The 18,530-nt window shown below is 42.3% G+C and overlaps 1 protein-coding gene and 1 long non-coding RNA gene across 8 annotated transcripts in view; both read left to right on the plus strand.

Annotated features, from left to right (window-relative positions):
* Positions 1-18,530, plus strand: part of Dennd5b (DENN domain containing 5B) — a 119,584-nt gene that overhangs the window by 88,883 nt on the left and 12,171 nt on the right. For all 7 annotated transcript variants that reach the window (XM_042054492.1, XM_042054491.1, XM_042054487.1 and 4 more), the window contains 4 exons: positions 6,153-6,234; positions 9,105-9,233; positions 11,546-11,667; positions 15,973-16,118. In XM_042054492.1, coding sequence (XP_041910426.1) covers positions 6,153-6,234; positions 9,105-9,233; positions 11,546-11,667; positions 15,973-16,118 — 479 coding nt within the window. The remainder of the gene's footprint in view (positions 1-6,152; positions 6,235-9,104; positions 9,234-11,545; positions 11,668-15,972; positions 16,119-18,530) is intronic.
* LOC119807075 lies at positions 16,128-17,448 on the plus strand. Its single transcript, XR_005284299.1, has 2 exons — positions 16,128-16,662; positions 16,763-17,448. It is a non-coding gene; the product is annotated as an uncharacterized LOC119807075 (long non-coding RNA).

The following is an 18,530-nucleotide window of genomic DNA, read 5'->3' on the forward strand; positions in this document are numbered from 1 at the left end:
TTTTAGCTGACATCTTTCTCCTTCAGCAGCTTCATGACATCTCCCTGACTCCACCTACTTTCTCTCTATATTCTGTTTGGATTTCCCACCTGGCTTTATTCTACTAAGCCATTAGCTAAAACTGTTTCTTTAATAATCAATAGTAATAAAACACATTCATAGCATGCAGAAGGAAATCCCACATCATCTCCCCTTTTCTGTCTAAATAAAAGGGAAGGTTTTAACTTTTTTTTTTGGAAGGTTTTAACTTTAACATAGTAAATTACATACAACAAAACAGCTATCAAGCAAGAATTACAGTTACAATATTTATATGTTTTATCTTTTATTATAACTAAGGAAAAATATAATTATAACTATTCTTCAACTCCATCAAAGACCCCAGAAGGCTATAATATTACCTAAATTAACAGGAAGTGCATTGTAAACAACTTCCAAAACTCTAGAATTGACAGAGCTATCTCTCTGCTTGGGCAGTCACCTAAAGCTCTTCTGTACCTTTGGAGCATCCATTTTCAGCCTACAGGCCCGTAGTATCTGGCAGACTTTCCCATGAAGCAGGAAATTTGAAGATCTGTTTTGCATTGTAATGGCAAAGTCCATCAGATGCTTTCTTCTGTGTACTGCACAATGTCTGGCGGTTCTTTCATGAAGCAAGAACCCTGAAGGACTGTCTCACCTTTAGGCAAGTTCAGCAGTCATTTTTCTGTGGCTCCTGCATGTCCAATTTATACAGCATACCATCAAGCAGTCCAGGAAGGAGCAGTTTCTGGCCCAATGACTAACAACCTCTATAAGGAGCCTCTCTGATGCCCATCATCCTCTTGAAGAAATTGGTGCTGCCAAGAGCAGATGAGTCTCATTGTCATGGAAAGTCCTAAGTTCTTAAAACATTTAAATGTCATGTTCTGTTAGTCTTTGAAAGGTTTGGAAGATACCTATCCATGTGAAATACATATTTCTCTCTGTACATCTAGAAAAATCTAGCATGACTACAAGCTTGACTATTATAGATGACTGTCTATTAACCTGTATTTCTTAATTATACATTATACTTTTAAATGAGCTGCACAAACACAATACCCTAAACAAAAGCAGAAATACATATACACAGTGTAACAAAATCAACCTTAAATTTGTATCAACATACCAGACCCATACCAATGCAAAGTATTCATCTCTATATCATATCCCCCTTATTTTTTATAGAAATTGACTGTGATCATTAATCACTGACAGTCAACCCTCTTTAAATGAAAACAATCATTTTTAAACAATTTTTGGGAATTTGGGCATAGTTTTTTAGACTATTTCCTGCTGGTTGAGGGTGCTGTTACTCAGGTCTTTCATGGAGTATCCTGTGTGGTCCATCTCAGCCAGCAGTCCTGAAGCTGTTGTGGATGTTGGACCATCGAGGCCATCACTTCAGGGGTTCCTGTTTGATCAAACCACTTACCCTGGAAGGAATCCACGGGTTCTTATTTTCTGTGGAAACAAAAGCAGAACCACTTTTCCAAAGCAACATATCCTTAGACTAAAAGTTTGAAGTCAAGATACATTTAAAACATATATGTTGGTTTATCTTAGCAGCCCATACAGTGAAATATCTCTCTGTACTTAGCTCATTCACAGTCAAAAAATTCAAAGAAAACACAATAATATACATAATCCAGACACTCTGTGTATTTTTTATCTTTACATGGTTTATTTTTCTTTACTCCTTTAATCTATGACTGACTGTACTCTGTCTCTTTAAATAATTTTTTTTTGGTTTTTTGAGACAGGGTTTCTCTGTAGCTTTGGAGCCTATACTGGAGCTAGCTAGCTCTTGTAGAGACTGGTCTCGAACTCACAGAGATCCACTTGCCTCTGCCTCCCGAGTGCTGGGATTAAAGGCTGTGCCACCACCGCCCGGCAGGGATTTCTCTTTATAACTGTCTATGCTCTTTTTCTTCTCTTTCTCAAGCCTACACACATTTTTTTTGAACTCACTGTGACCCTTTTAGAGGTTTTTGTCTTAATCTGTCTTTATTGTGTATCAATAATCATTTTCTGACCAGGAGTGTTTTTTTCCCTAAATGCTAAGTGGACATGGCTAGAACCAACTCCATGGCCCAGTCTGTTACTCTGCCCAGCCAACATGGCAGAGGTACATTCACCACCAACTCTGCAAGCCATGCTCTCCACCCCAGCTCCAGGGACACAGTGGGTCTGTGTTGCCTTGAGCAGCTTGTAGCCCTGTGCACACAAGCCCCATATGAGTGCTCTGCTTCCTGACCCATTTGCCAGAGCTTTTCATGCTAGCAAACCAGGAAGCCAGCTCTTAAAGAATCCACACATCTGCTCATCACCAGCGAACAGAACCCACCCAAGAAAGTGCTGCAACCAAGAAGCCATGCTTAACTCTTTTCTTTTGTGTCTAGAATTCCTTCCCAAGCCCTCAGGTTTTATGTAGATGTAGTTGCCTCACGTTGGCTCACCATTTTGTTGACAGGGATCACTTGTTCGTTTCCCAGCCAGCCAGACCCGAATAATAACATAGAAACTTTATTAATTACAACATTGTTTGGCCAATAGCTTAGGTATATCTCTAGCTAACTCTTACATCATAAATTAACCCATTTCTATTCATTTGTGTATTGCCACAAGACTACAGCCTACCGGTAAGGTTTTGGCTTGCAGCTGGCATCTTTCTCCTTCGGCAGCTACATGGCATCTCTCTATCTTCTGCTTTCTTATAAGACAGAGAAAATGATAGCTACTCAAAGTAATCATGTTGATATAAAAGAAAACAATTAATTGTGAAGACCTATACAGGTTTATTTTCCCAGTACTAGAGTGTGATATGGCATATACTGTTGTTGTTACTGATAATATTATGAAAAAGGTTTTGTGATTATCGCTAATATTTTTTTTTTTTTTTGTGAGACAGGGTTTATCTTTGTAGCCTTGGCTGTCCTGGAGCTCACTCTGTAGACCAGGATAACCTTGAACTCAGAGATCCACCAACTTCTTCCTTTCAAGTGCTAGGACTAAAAGCATTTGCCACTATCACCTGGCAATAATCTTAATTATTTTGTATGTGGGCAGCCAGAGGACAGCTTGCCGGAGTCAGTTCTCTTCTTCCACTTTGTGGAACTGGGAATTTAACTCTGGTCGCTTGGTGTGGTGGCAGGTGCCTTCATCTACTGCTCTGCTCCACTGTCCCTTCTGTGTCTTATAATGTCAGGATCAAATCCTGGACCTTGTGTTCATAAATAAACTTTCAGGAAAATTACATATTTATCCCCAAGCTATTTAAGTCAGATTCTTTTGCTTAGTTTGTTTACTCTCTTTGAGGTGGGGGTCTCACAGATGCTCTGAGGTGAGGGTCTCACAGATGCTCTGAGGTGGGGGTCTCACAGATGCTCTGAGGTGAGGGTCTCACAGATGCTTTCTGGCTCCTCCGTTGTTTCCCTCTGGCCAACTTGCTGATTATAGTTTCAACTCTTTTCTTCTGCTTCATAATCTTCTCCCACTTCTCAGCATTTTGTTTTGAGATTGCTATTTTGTTCAGTTTTGTTTGAGACAGAACTTCTTGTTGCTAAAGATGTCCTTGAACTCCTGATCCTTCTGCCTTCACCTTCCAAATGCTGGTTTGTACCATTATACCCTTTCCACCCTGTTCCCTACTATTTGTATGGCTGTATTGTAACGTCAGAATGAAGAGTCATTCTCTGAGCTATTTGACTTTCCACCTCCAAAGAATAATGCACTTTAATAACACACTTAAGCTAGGATGGTCTTAATAGAAAGATAAACATATGTTCCCTGAAAGTGTCTAAGACAATTTCCTCAGTGTGCCTTACTTCCCTGAGTATCAAAGAGATTAGTCTTTAAAGTACAAGCCAGATGTTGTGGCACACCCATTTAATTCCCAGCCCCTGGAAGGAAGAGGCAGGTGGATCTCCGTGAGGTCAAGGACAGCCTGGTCTACAGACTGAGTTCTAAGCTAGCCAGGGCTGTGTAGAGAGACCCTGACCACCTCTGGAGCCTCCTTGTCAGCCCCACAGTGATTATTTATATCTATAGATATGAGCCTTTCCACCACGCACCAAAACCAGAGAGGTCTGATACGCTAAAAGTTTGATTGACTCTTCCTTGGTGGCCTGGGCAGGAGACAGGCATCTGTGCCAGCATTGTATCCTGACTTCTCAACATCAGTGGAGCTAAAATCAGGGGAAAAGTAACTGTAATATAAAGCAAAGTCCACATTTTAAGTTTCATCGGTGTGTTTGCTAAATGCGGTGCTTCAGTTTAGTTTCCGTTTCCACTTCATAGCCAGTGGCTGTGTGCTCGATGCTTGCTGTAAGCGTCATTTTCCTTCCTTTATAAATGTTGGCTGTGGAACTGGAGAGAGAGATCAATGCTTAAGAACATTGTTGCTTTTCTAGAGGACCTGGGTTTGATTTCCAGAACCCAAATGATGGTTCACAACCATCCTTATCTCTAGTTCCTGGGGATTTGATACCCTCTCCTGACCTCTGTGGACTAAACACATGCCAAACATGCAAATGGTGTGTGTGTGTGTGTGTACGTGTGTGTGTACGTGTGTGTGTACGTGTACACCAGTATACATGATGGCAAAACACTCTAACTTATATCAATCTAATTTTTAAAAGTTTTAATAAGGTGAAATAAATGTGCCATTTAATTTATAAGAGAATCACCAAGTATGATGGGCGCACACCTTTAATCTTAGCATTTGAGAGGCCAGTGGAGATAGATCTGTGTGAGGTGAGCCAGCCTGACTACATGGTGAGTTCCAAGACAGCCAAGTACAGCGTGAGACCATGTCTCAAAATTAAAAAGAAGGAAAGAAAAGAAAATTCATCTACCTTATACTTTCAGAAGTCAGTTTAAATACTCACTTTGCATGCTATGGTAGTTAGACTTCTAAACTTTGAAGGAGGAATTTACCAGCCTAAAGAGCCAAAACAGTAGTATTAAATAAATAAATAAATTTTTAAAAGCTGGGCATGGTGGCACACACTTTTGAACCTAACACTTGGGAGGCAGAGGCAGGCAAAGCAAGTTCCAAGATAGTCAGGACTGTTATACAGAGAAACACTTATCTAAAAAGAAAAAAGAAAAGAAAAAAAGGATCTTCCCGTGCTTAATATTAAATGTTTTCTGGACTGAGGATGTCCTAGGTTCAGTCCCCAGAGTCATATCACATACATGTAACCCTAACATTCAGGATCAGAGGACAGCCTTGGGTGCATGAGACAGTGTCTCATAAAAGCAAGAAGCCAGAAATATATTTCCAATTCATAAGTCCAGAGATGAAGGCTCACATAACTTAATAACTTCTCAACATTGTTTTTGAGTAATTATCCAGCACTCTGAGAATGAATAACTAAGTGGCTGACCTCACAGCCAGAACCTGCACCTATTACATTATTTACCAGATGTACTTCATAAAATATCTGTTTTAGATTTCCAGATATAGCTACAGCTTGTTTATGAAGAACACACCTGTTTGCTGTTTTAATAGAAGTATTGACACTAAATGGTCATCCCTAAAAAATACATACATGCATGCATGCATACAAGTAGCGTACAGACTGAGCAGGTTGTATCTATGTATTTAGAAGTATATATACATGCATGTATCCAATGACAATAGGCTGTGAACTTGAAAGAGGGGAGGCGTGGAGAACAGAGGGTGCATTGGGAGGTTAAAGGGAAGAGGGGAACGATACATTTAGATTATAATCTCAGAATTTGTTTGATTTTGGTTTTTTTGAGACAGGATTTCTCTGTCTGTAGCATTAGCTGTCCTGGAACTCACTCTGTAGACCAGGCTGGCCTCAAACTCTACAGAGACTCTCCTGTCTCTGTCTCCCACGTGCTGGGATTAAAGATGTGCACCACCACTGCCCAGCAATCTCATACATTTTTTAAAAATTATTTTTAAAATGTATCAATAGGTCAGGCATGGTGGTACATCCTTTCAGTCCCAACACTTGGGAGGCAAAGGCATGTGGATCTCTCTGAGTTCAAGACCAGCCAGGGTAACAGAGAAAGACTTGTCTTCAAAAAGATTAAAAGTTAAAGTATAAATGCTCACTGTTATTTTCCTAATACTTTGCTAATATTTTTCTACGTAGTTGCCCTTGGACCAGAAAGAAGAAAATCTGACTCAGGAGTTATGTTACCAACACTCAGGGTCTCTCTAATTCAAGACATGAGGTATTTGTTGCACATGGTAATGACGGCGATAACTGTGAAGCCTAGCTTTCACCTGAATTGTTCACGTGATTTTAACCATACCTTTTGTTTACATATTCTGAAGCAAGTATTTTCCTAATTATAGATGTGGTTTTTTATTTATTTTTATTCTATGAGTATTAGTGTTTGACCTGCATTTACATGTATGTAAACCATATGCATGCCTGGTGCCCATGGAGTTCAGAGGAGGGCACTAGATCTCCTAAAGCCAGCGTCAGGGATGTTGTGTGTGGGCACTGAGAACAAACCTGGCTGAAGAGCAACAAGCACCTTTAGCTACACTGCCATCTCTCCAGCCTCAGTTTTAATTGTTTTACTATTGTACTGTTTGTTGTTTTCTTCTGACATTGAATAAAAGGGGAGATGCAGTTGGGGAAGAGTGTTCTAAAACAGCTCTGAACTGTAACTTCTCTTTGAAGAATCTCTTTAAGTGCATGTTACCTATAGATATAGGCCAAAAAATAACAGTAGGTGGCTTGGCATAAAAATTGATCTCTGAAAGATACTTTTTCTTTTTATCTTTGTTTGTTTGTTTTTTGAGACAGTTTCTCTGTGTAACCCTAACTATCATAAAACTCACTCTGTACGTCAGACTGATCTCAAACTCAGGGACCCACATGTCTCTGCCTCCAAGTGTTGGGTCTAAAGTTGTGCATCACCATCACCCAACAAAATATAGCTTTAGAAATACAAATATTAAAATTAGCATTTCTTGCCAGGGAGTATTTGGCACATGCCTTTAATCCCAACACCTAGGAGTCAGAGGCTGGTGGGTCTCTCTGAGTTCAAGGGCAGTCTGGTCTACAAAGCAAATTCCAGGACAACCAGGGCTGTTACAACTGTCTCAAAAAAGCAAAATAAAACCAAAAAAAAAAGAACGAAAATGGTTAGGATTTTTTCTTATAAACATTTTCAGCACAATATTTAGTCAACATTTAAGATATGAGCTTTTAAAATGTGTGTACATAAAATATAAAATAACCGTGATACTTAAGGCTTTTTGTTCTGGTGCTAGGGAGATGGCTCAGTGGTTAAAAGCATTAGTTAGTCTTCTAGATTTGAACCTGGGTTCAATTCCCAGCACCCACATGACAGCTCACAACTGTCTATAACTCCAGTTCTAGGGGATATGGTACCCTCACACAGACATACATACAGTCAAAACAACAATACACATAAAAATAAATCTTGGGAGAATAAAGAAAATAAAGGAAAAAAAGACTGTTGTGGTAGCATGTGTCTTTGAACTCAACACTTGGAAGCAGAAGCAGGGCATCTCTGTTTGACAGTTGGGCTGGGTGGGCTAGCTAGGAAGCCCCTCCCAAGCACAAGGATTAGAAGCACCTCGTGTGTGTGTGTGTGTGTGTGTGTGTGTGTGTGTGTGTAAATGGACGTTTCTCTACCTCCCGCCAGTTCCAAGAATCCAACAGCTGTTTCCCAAATTACCAACAGAAGCTTATATTACTTATAAATGCTCAGCTGATAGCTCAGGCTTCTTACTAACGTTTACATTTACTTAACAATAAGCATAATCCAGAGTGTGTGTGTGTGTTGTGGTGAGTCACACGAGCAAAGACTTTTCACTCGAGTTGGTTTTTATATCTACTTTGTTTTCTTTTTCTGGTCTTCCTTTTCTCTGCTGGGAACTGAACCTGGGTCCTCTGTGGTATCAGTACTCTAGCCCTAACCTGTAGTGTTCTTGTGGCAGACCTGAGTTTGGTTCGCAGCACCTGGCCAAACCGCTTATAATACCTGTGACTCCACTCCAGGTCATCCAACACTGTCTGTGGTCTCTTTGGACACCTGCACTCATGTGTAAATATATACAGTCCACCTCCAAACGCACACTTTATTGTTTTGTTTTTATTTTCTTGAGTAGCCTGCTTGCCTCTGCCTCTTGAATGCTGGGATTGCAGGTATGCACCACCATGCCAGGTACAATGTCAGTTTGGTGGACAACTAGATGTGAGATTCTGGTGAAATCTCTGAGGCCTTGAGCACCTCAGAAGTGTGTTACAGTGCTGGTGCTTTGTGTCTTTAATTCCAGCACTTAGGACGCAGAGTGAGAGGCCAGCCTGGTCTACATGATGAGTTCCAGGCCAGATGGGGCTACATAGTGAGACTTTCTCAAAAATTAAACAGCAACAACAAAGATGTATATTACCTATTTCTTCATCTAAATATAAAAGAATTTTTCTGGGCCCAGTAGTGTTAATATTTTTTAGTTCTTTCCTATCTTAAAGTTATCCTTAAAAATCTCTTCTAGGCTTTTTATGTTGTTGTTGTTTTTCTAGGCTTTTATGACTAGGGCTGAAGAGCAAGTGAAGCACATCCTTGCTAATTTCAGTAGTTGCCAGTGGTTTATCTGTGAAAGCACGGATCTGAATGGCAGCGTTGCTCCTGGACTTCTGTAGGGACGGTGTGATCCTATAGATGACTTTCCTCAGGATAATCTAGAAATGGAAAAATACTAACAAATTGATCAGTTACTTTTGATCTGTCCCCTTCACCATGACTGGCTACTGCATGTCATCCAAGCAACACCAGGATTTAGAACAAAGGGGACTAAGCTGGGAGGCGATGGCGGCACACACCTTTAGTTCCAGCTCTCGGGAGGCAGAGGCAGATGGATCTCTGTGAGTTCACAGGCCAGCCTGGTCTACAGAGTGCGTTCCAGGACAGCCAGGGCTACACAGAACTTTTGTTTTGACTGTGATTTATTTGAATCAGATGCATTGTTTTAAGAATAAGGCATTTCATATATGTTGTCTAAAAACAAGATGTATTTAAATGCAAAAAAAAAAGTCTTATTTGTTGGTACTGATTTTTAGGCATATTCAAAGCATGAGTGAGATCAAGACAGACGTTGGCCGAGCCCGGGCATGGATGAGATTGTCTCTAGAGAAGAAACTTCTGTCACAACATCTCAAGCAGTTGCTCTCCAACCAGCTACTGACCAAGTAAGACATTGCCTTTCAAGACATTTGTTTCTGTGATATGTGCTTACAAAGGAAATTAAGTAAGCTAAGAAACTGGCTCCTTCATCATGAATCCTGATTCATGAACACATACATTCTTTTGAGGTTTTTTTGGTTTTTTTATTTTTTTAATATTTTATTTATTTATTATTTATTTATTATGTATACAATATTCTGTCTGTGTGTATGCCCGCAGGCCGGAAGAGGACACCAGACCCCATTACAGATGGTTGTGAGCCACCATGTGGTTGCTGGGAATTGAACTCAGGACCTTTGAAAGAGTAGGCAATGCTCTTAACCTCTGAGCCATCTCTCCAGCCCAAACACATTCTTGTGTAACAGGTGTGCTTCAGAAAATACCTTTGTGGGGCTGCCACATAGCTCAGAGGCTAAGAGCACTGGCTGAGTTCAATTCCCAGCACCACGTGGTGGCTCACAACCATCTCTAATGGGGTCTGATGCCTTCTTCTGATATGCAGGCATACGTGCAGGCAGAATACTGTATACTTAATAAATCTTAGAGAGGGAGGGAGGGAGGAGAGAAGAGAAGAAAGAAAATACTGGGTTGAAGAGATGGTTCAGTGGTTAAGGGCACTTCTAGAGGCCCTAAATTCAATACCCAGCAACCATCTGTAATGAGATATGGTGCCCTCTTCTGGCTCCTGAGTGCTGGGATTAAAGGTATGAGCCACCATGCCCGGCCAGAAATCCATTCAAATGATAAGAACATTAGGACTTACTTGAACGCTAAGAAGCTAGAGTTCTTGAGCAAAGATTTGCAGAAAACCTGATTCAAACCTTGCCGTGGCTTTTCTATTGGACCCATACACGGTAACCAGGACTGTTTGTACTCTTACATTCACATCTATCTCCCTGGAGCGTTGTAGAATGAGTTATTTTGTTTTGTTTGAGATAGGGTCTTACAACATAGCCTTGGCTGTCCTGGAACTTACTTCGATCAGGTAGACCTCAAACTCAGAAATCTGCCTATCTCAGCCTCATGAGTGCTACCAGTCCAAGCTTAGAATAAATCTTAATGTCCAAAGAGTAGGTTGATTAAAAAAACAAAACAAACAAACAAAAAACATAGTATAAGGGATTAAGCCTCACTTGGTAGAATGCTTGCCTAGCATACATGAAGTCTTATGTTTGGTCCCTAGCACTGATTAAATGGGATATGATGGTACATACCTCTAATCCCAGTTGTAGACAGGAGGACCAGAAGTTCAAGGTAATCCTTAGCAATATAGCAAGTTTGAGGCAACCTGGGTTGCATAATTAAATAAAACAAAAATGGAGCCTGAGGAAATGATTCAGTCAAAGGCCCTGCTAGGTAAGCATAAGGACCCATGTTCAGGTCCCTGGCACCCTCACAGATGTGGCAGCACAAGCTTGCAATCTCAGCTTGGTGTTGTGTCTCGGGAGTGGAAGGGGTGGTGCACAGACAGGTGGATCCCTGAAGCTCATCGATCGGCCATGCTAGGTGAATCAGTAAACTCCTGGTCCAAGGAGAAACGCTTCAGAGATAAATATATAAATAAATAAGGTAGAGGAGGCTGAAGGGATGGCGTGGCACGTAAGAGCACACCTGGGGGGGGGCTGGAGAGATGGCTCAGTGGTTAAGAGCATTGCCTGCTCTTCCAAAGGTCCTGAGTTCAATTCCCAGCAACCACATGGTGGCTCACAACCATCTGTAATGAGGTCTGGTGCCCTCTTCTGACCTGCAGGCATACACACAGAAAGAATATTGTATATATAATAAATAAATAAATATTTTAAAAAAAAAAAAAGAGCACACCTGGGTTCAATTCCCAGTGCCCACGTGGTAAAGTGAGCGTTTGGTTGTTTGTGTGTGTGTGTGTGTGTGTGTGTGCCCCACATTGTACAGTGCACAGGAGGTCATAAGAGAATGCCCAGTCCCCTGGGACTGGACTTACAGATATGAAATGCCATGTTTGTGCTAGGAATCAAATCTGTGTCTTCTGGGAGAGCAGACAGTGCTCTTAACCACTACACTATCTCTCCAGCCTGGGGCTTGAGGGGACTTTTTGTTTGATTGATCTTTAGTTTTTTATTTAGCGCAAGTGCATGTGTGGAAATGGGAGCACAACCTGTGGATGTTACTGGATGTTGTGTCTCTCCTTCCCCGTGTGAGTCTCAGGGATTTAATGAGGGTGTGGGAGTTGGCAGATGGTAGAGAACCCGCTCCCTGGCTCAGAAGGTGTTAACTTTACATTTTGATTTTAAGAATGAAAATTATAACCACTATTTTGTGCCTGTGTTTACCTTCTCAGGAAGCTTTATAAGCGGTACGCTTTTCTACGCTGTGAGGAGGAAAGAGAGCAGTTCCTCTACCACCTGCTTTCCCTCAATGCTGTGGACTATTTCTGCTTCACCAGTGTGTTCACCACGATCAGTGAGTATGGAGAAGTGACTTTTACGTGATCCGTTTCCGGGTGAGCAGGCATGTGATAAATACTTGTAGTCCCTACACTCAGAAGGTGAAACAAGAAAATTGCCAGTTCAAAACCAGTGATATATCAACCCTTTCTCAGAAAACAAAAAAACCCTGACTTAGGGGTAGGGAAATTCTCAAGTCACTCTTGAAATAAAAGTATTTGCCAGGCGGTGGTGGTGGTGGCGCACGCCTTTAATCCCAGCACTCTGGATGCAGAGGCAAGCTGATCTCTGTGAGTTCGAGGCCAGCCTGGTCTACAAGAGCTAGTTCCAGGGCTGGCTCCAAAGCTACAGAGAAACCCTATCTTGAAAACAAAACAGAAAGAAGGAAGGAAGGAAGGAAGGAAGGAGGGAGGAAGGAAGGAGGAAGGAAGGAAGGAAGGAAGGAAGGAAGGAAGGAAGGAAGGAGGAAGGAAGGAGGGGAAATTAAAGTATTCATATTTTCAAAGTGAGACCTGTTGTAGTACGTGGAGAACACTGATAACCCCTCACTTTCCATTTAGGAATGTAGGAGACTCCCTAGCCCTCGACTGCCAGCCTATGCAAATGCCTCACTTAAAAAGAAAAAAACAACCTACCCTAGCCAGGCAGTGGTGGCGCACAACTTTAATCCCAGCACTAAGGAGGCAGAGGCAGGCAGATCTCTGAATTTGAGGCCAGCCTGGTCTACAGAGCGAGTTCTAGGACAGCCAGGGCTACACAAAGGAACCCTGTCTGGGGGAGCCAGGGAGGGGCGGGGGGACAACTACACTGGGCTCTTAACTTCCTGCCAGGTCCAGCCTGCATCCTAATCAAAGGACCTGCTCACAGCTCACTGTACCGGTGGAAGGCTTTGTTGAGACTTCGTGAAGCAAAACTCAACATTTTCACTTCAGTCTCGATTTCCTCTTCACAGGCTGATCCTAGGAGCACGCTCCATGTGAGCTCATTTCTGGCTCAGCATCTGCTTTCCACAAAACCCAATCTGTGATAGAAAATGTTCCCTAGGACAAAGAGAAGTGCATAAAGCTGCGGTCTGTGGTGTTGACAGAGGTTCTGTCCCACCCAGTCCCTCAGCTGTTCAGTCCCAAATAAACACACAGAGTCTACATTAATTATAAACTGATTGGCCTAGTAGCTCAGGCTTCTTACTAATTCTTACATCTTAAATTAGCCCATAATTCTTGCCTGTGTTTTCCATGTGGCTTGGTACCTTTTATTGGTGAGGCATTCTCATCTTGCTTCCTTTCAGTCTGGGTGATGACTGTAGACTGACTCTTTCCTCTTCCCAGAATTCTCCTATTCTGGTCGCCCTGCCTATACTTCCTGACTGGCTCCTGGTCAAACAGCATTTTATTAAACAAGTACAAGAGACAAATCTTTACAGGGTACAAGACCATTGTCCCATAGAACTGTGGCTTAAGGGGAAAAAAAAGCATAATCTCTCCAAAATCTCAGTAAACTTCACTAGCTAGAATTATGAAGGCTCTGATTTCTGGTCTTTGGAAAAAGCATATAAATAAAAAGGGAGTGTCTAATAAGTAATAACCTAATAATTTCCAGTTCATTCAGTTAGTACACCTGTAAGAATCTAAGTTGTTAAAGGTAAGACTCTAGCTCAGCTGTAGTGTACTTGCCTACCCTGTCTAAAGACTGGGCATGTAGCTCCTGTAATCCCTGCTGAGGCAAGATCAAAAATTCAAGGCTGATCTAGCCTACACAGGAAAGTTTTATCTCACAAAAAGGGAGATCTAGCAAGATAGCTCAGTGGGTAAGGGTGCTTGCCCCAAAGCCTGACAACTGGAGTTTAGTTCCCATGGTAGAAGGTTGTCCTCTGAGCTCCACACGTGCACCAAGGTGACACGTACAGGCGTACACACATGTGCACACGCACACACTCCCTCTGTCTGTCTCTCACACACGCACGCACACATTCCCTCTGTCTGTCTCTCACACACACACACACGCACACACTCTCTCTGTGTGTCTCTCTCACACACACACACACGCACACACTCCCTCTGTCTGTCTCTCATATACACACACACACACTCTGTGTGTCTCTCTCACACACGCACACACTCCCTCTGTGTCTCTCTCTCACACACACACACGCACACACACACTCTCTCTGTGTCTCTCTCTCATACACAGGGGTTGGGGGTGTTGAGGGGGATTGTTTTGTTTTGTTAGTTTTTTTCACACAAGGTTTCTCTTTGTAAATTTGAAACCTGTCCTGGAACTCGCTCTGTAGATCAGTTTGGCCTCAAACTCACAGAGATCTGCCAGCTTCTGCTTCCCGAGTGCTGGAATTAAAGGCATGCACCACCACCACCCAGCACATAAATGTTTTTTTAAAGATTTCAAAAGAAAAATAGAGGTCACTTAAAACAACTAAAAACATGGTCATCCTCAGCTGTTTTCAAGGCCAGAATGGGATATATAAACCAAGTCCCAAAGCAAAAAAACAAAAAAAAAGGACTATCAAGATATCTTAGCAGAAAAAGGCACTTACCATACAATCTAGTGACCTGAATTCAATCCCTGGAGCCCATAGAAAGATGGAAAGTAACCAATTCTGAGAATTGTCCTGTAACCTATACATACACATGAGCTATAACACACATGTACCAGCATTCACAAAGGCACATCACGTACGCTATAAGATGTGATAACCTCTTAAGATATTCTTACGTGTGGGTTTCTCCTTTTCTGAGAAACTTCCGTCTGCGGCATTGGGACGTGTAAAGAGATAATCTTGTCCCAGCCCTCTCTGCTGCTGTGACAAATGCCATGACCAAAAGCAGACTAGGGGAAGAGAGCTTATTCCAGTTAGAGGTTACAGTCTGCCACCGAGGTAAGTCAGGGCCCGAAACCCAAGCAGGTAAATTCTTAAAGCGGAAACCTTGGAGGGCTGCTGAGCTGGGCTGGTTTGTCCACCAGGAGGTGAGCACCCTGTTTCACTTTAACGGGCAGCTTCATACGGGCCAAGAGGGATTACCCAGATCATATTAGCCTGAAGGGATTTTTTTTTCTTTCCCCCCTTGATTGTAAACTGATACAGGAGGGCCCTGCTTACACTGGGTGGGACTGTTCCCCCCACACAGGTCCTCGGCTGTGTGAGAAAGCTATGTATGAACCTGTGGGTGACCCCACAGTCAGCAGTCCTCTCCTATGGTTTCTGTTTTAAATTCCAAATTTTCCTGTGCTTTTACATTTAGCCAAGGTCCGTGACAGGATGGTGACATCTAGTGGGGAGGTCTTTAAAAAGATGCAGCTGGCTCTCCCAGACTCCTCCTGCATAGGACTCACCTCAGTAACCTAATCCTGCTGTTCTGTGGGGTTGGTGCTCTCCTTCCACCATGTGCATTCCAGGACTGAACTCAGGTTGTCAGGCTTGGCGGCAAATGCCTTTAATCACTGAGCCACCTCACTGCCTGTCCTGAGTGTATCATAAGGGCTGGAGAGATGGCGCAGAGGTTGAGAGCACTGATTGTTCTTCCAGAGGTCCTGAGTTCAATTCCCAGCAACCACACGGTGACTCACAACCATCTATAATGAGATCTCGTGCCCTCTTCTGGCCTTCAAGCAAACATGCAGGCAGAACACTGTATATGTGATAAATAAAATCTTTTTTCTTTCTTTTTTTATTAAATTATATAATTTTACAAATTTTCACCTCCTTCCCTCCTCCCATTTCCCTTCCCCTTCTCCAACCCCCCCTCCCCCTCCCTCTCCAGTCCAAGGAGCAGTCAGGGTTCCCTGCCCTGTGGGAAGTCCAAGGTCCTTCCCCCCCCCCCCTAGGTCTAGGAAGGTGAGCATCCAAACAGACTAGGTTCCCGCAAAGCCAGTACATACAGTAGAATCAAAACCCAGTGCCATTGTCCTTGGCTTCTCAGTCAGCCCTCCTTGTCAGCCACGTTCAGAGAGTCCAGTTTGATCACATGCTCCATCAGTCCCATCTTTAAAAAAATTTTTAAAAAAACCTGATCGTAATACACCAAATATCAGGGGCTAGGGAGCTGACCCAGTGGCTAAGAGCACTTGTTCTTGCTGAACACCCACATGGTATTCACAACTCTAGTACCATAATTCCAGTTCCAGGGGATCCGACTCTGTCCTTTACCTCTGAGGTCACTAGACACGGATGTGGTGGACATACATGCATGCAGGCAAAACATTCATATACATAAAAACAAAACAAAAAAGCAAAATATATCTTAAATGCAACTAGTTTTGGATAATTGTGACTTTTTCTAAATTCACTTCTGTGTTTTTCTTTCAGTGATTCCTTATAGAGCAGTGATAATTCCAATTAAAAAGCTGAGCAATGCGATCATTACATCAAACCCGTGGATCTGTGTTTCGGGAGAGCTAGGAGACACTGGAGTAATGCAGATTCCAAAAAACCTACTTGAGATGACTTTTGAGGTAAGTTAGCCAATACCTTTTTACTTCTACAGAAGAACTCTGGTTTGGATTTTCATTTTTCTGTGAAACAAATGAAATAAAGAGATGTGCGAGCATACAGGATCATTTTGTTATTATATCCCTATAATTGTCTGAAGCAGCTTGCACTAGTTTGCTTTTTTGTTTCATTGCTAATCCCTATTTTTCTACTTGTTGTAGGCTTTACCAAGTCCTGTTCCTTGATTCCCAGTGCCTAACACAGAACATGACAGACAGAAACTGTAATTAAATAAATGCTTTCTCTGGTTTCTCCTCAGAACCAGAGAACTGACGTCCATGCTTATGGCTTTTGAAACACATAGTGGCATTTATAGAAGAATATTGTTTTGTTTTGCTTTGCTTTTCAAGACAGAGTTTTTCTGGGTAACAGCCCTGGCTGTCCTGGAACTCACTCTGTGAACCAGGCTGGCCTTGAACTCCGAGATCTGCCTGTCTCTGCCTCGGTGTCCCTGGCACCCGGCTCCTGTAAATACGACTTTTCATGTTGCAGTTTTGAGTATCACTGGTAAGTCCTGACATGCGAGGACTAAGATAACCTGTTTGCACTTCAGCAAAGAAGTGGTACTGACTAATTTCTGTTCTCATTCACGTTCCTTGGGGTCTAGGAATAGCCATTTTCACTTGGAATCATAATCCATAGCCCAGCGGTCCATTTGGCTTTATGTATGTGGCAGATTCACATCTATTTGTATGTAAAAGTTTAAAACCTTGGGGGTTTTGTTTTGGCCTACCAGTTTTGAAACAAAAACTTAGCATGTCCCTCAGCTGGGTCACGTGACGCCTTCCGTTGATAAGCAAGGCAAATGCTTTCAGAACTTCCAGCCCTGACGTTTCTTTCAGTGCAGCATGTAGTCAGTCTGTGATCCTTTTGTTATCAGGTTTTTTCAGTCAGAATTTAATTCACATCCATTTTTTTTTAATTCTTATTACCATTGCTTTGTTTTTTACTTGTCCACAAAGAGCACGCACGGACATCTATCCGTAATTTCACTTTCTGCGGTTGTGGTACCTGGTGTTAATTGTGGTCCAGAAATATAAAATAAGCTGAGCAGGGTGGTGTATTCCTGTAACCTTGGCACTTGAGAAACAGACACAGGAGGGTCAGAAGTTCAAGGCCATTCTCTGCTACATAGCAGGTTTGAGGTTAGCCTGGGTAAGATGAGTTCATGTCTCAAAAAGCAAAATAATAAAAATAAAAAGCCAAGCTTGATGGCATATGCCTGGAGTCCCAGCACAGAGGAGATGGAAGCAGAAGAATTGCTGCAAGTTCAAGACCATCCTCAGCGACATAGTGAAACTGTCTCAAAAACAAAACAAAAGCCGGGTGGTGGTGTTTCGCAACTTTAATCTCAGCACTCAGGAGGCAGGTGACTCTCTGTGAGTTCAAGGCCAGCCTGGGCTACAGAGTGAGTTCCAGGACAGGCTCCAAAGCTATACATAGAAACTCTGTCTCAAAAATAAAATTAAATTTAAAAATAAAAAATTAAAGATTTTGAGTGTGGGAGTTGTTTACACATTCTTGGTTTTTGTTACAAAGGAACAAACCCAGGACCTTACACGTGGTCAGCAAGAATTCTACCACCGAGCTACACCCTCAGTCCGCAGTTTTCTGATTGTGCACTATTATGATTAGCACAATGACATGCTGTCCCATGTCGGCCTTAAATTCTGCCTTTGTCTAGTGACTACGCGCGGTTTAACCTTCCATTCATCACTTAGTTAGCATTTAGTTATCAGATTAAATACTTAGGTACGGCAGTGGCCTGTGTTTATGTAGCCTTTACTTCCCTTACTAGTGGCCCCACAGCCTAAGAGCGGTGTTGCAGAGAGGGATCCAGAGCACAAAGTGTGGAAAGACCTGGTATTTGGGGCACATCGCAGTGCATATAGGGAAATACAGTATATGTAGGTTTGCTATTAGGGCAGCTTCAGGCACATACTGGGAGAAAATATCCCTTGTAGGTAAGATGATCGTGCTAGACAAGCTCTCTACGCTGAACTATACCCCTAGTCCCTTGTTTAAAAAGGTTTCAGTTAGTGGTTTTTTTAAATGAGCTATTTGCTGTAAGCCAATCTAAATAAGACCCCTCCCTGCTTACTGAAATCCTTCGCCCTTCATGTAAGGCGTCAATCTTTATCAGTGATTCTGTTCCTGGATTTCCCAAGCAGAAGCCAAGGCTACTTCTCCAGTATTCTAACAGTTGTTTGCAGTTCTAGTCCAGCACCTCAAGCCCTCACCCCATAGTCAGTGTCCACCCCGTCTCATTGTATGAGGGCCCCCAGGAACAAAGAATACACGGAGATTGTCTGTGGTATTAAACCTCGCACATTGTACAGGGTAGGACTCTGAGTGTTAGATAGAGCCAAAGTCCA

Source organism: Arvicola amphibius, chromosome 2 (assembly GCF_903992535.2).
Source record: "Arvicola amphibius chromosome 2, mArvAmp1.2, whole genome shotgun sequence".
Classification (NCBI taxonomy): domain Eukaryota; kingdom Metazoa; phylum Chordata; class Mammalia; order Rodentia; family Cricetidae; genus Arvicola; species Arvicola amphibius.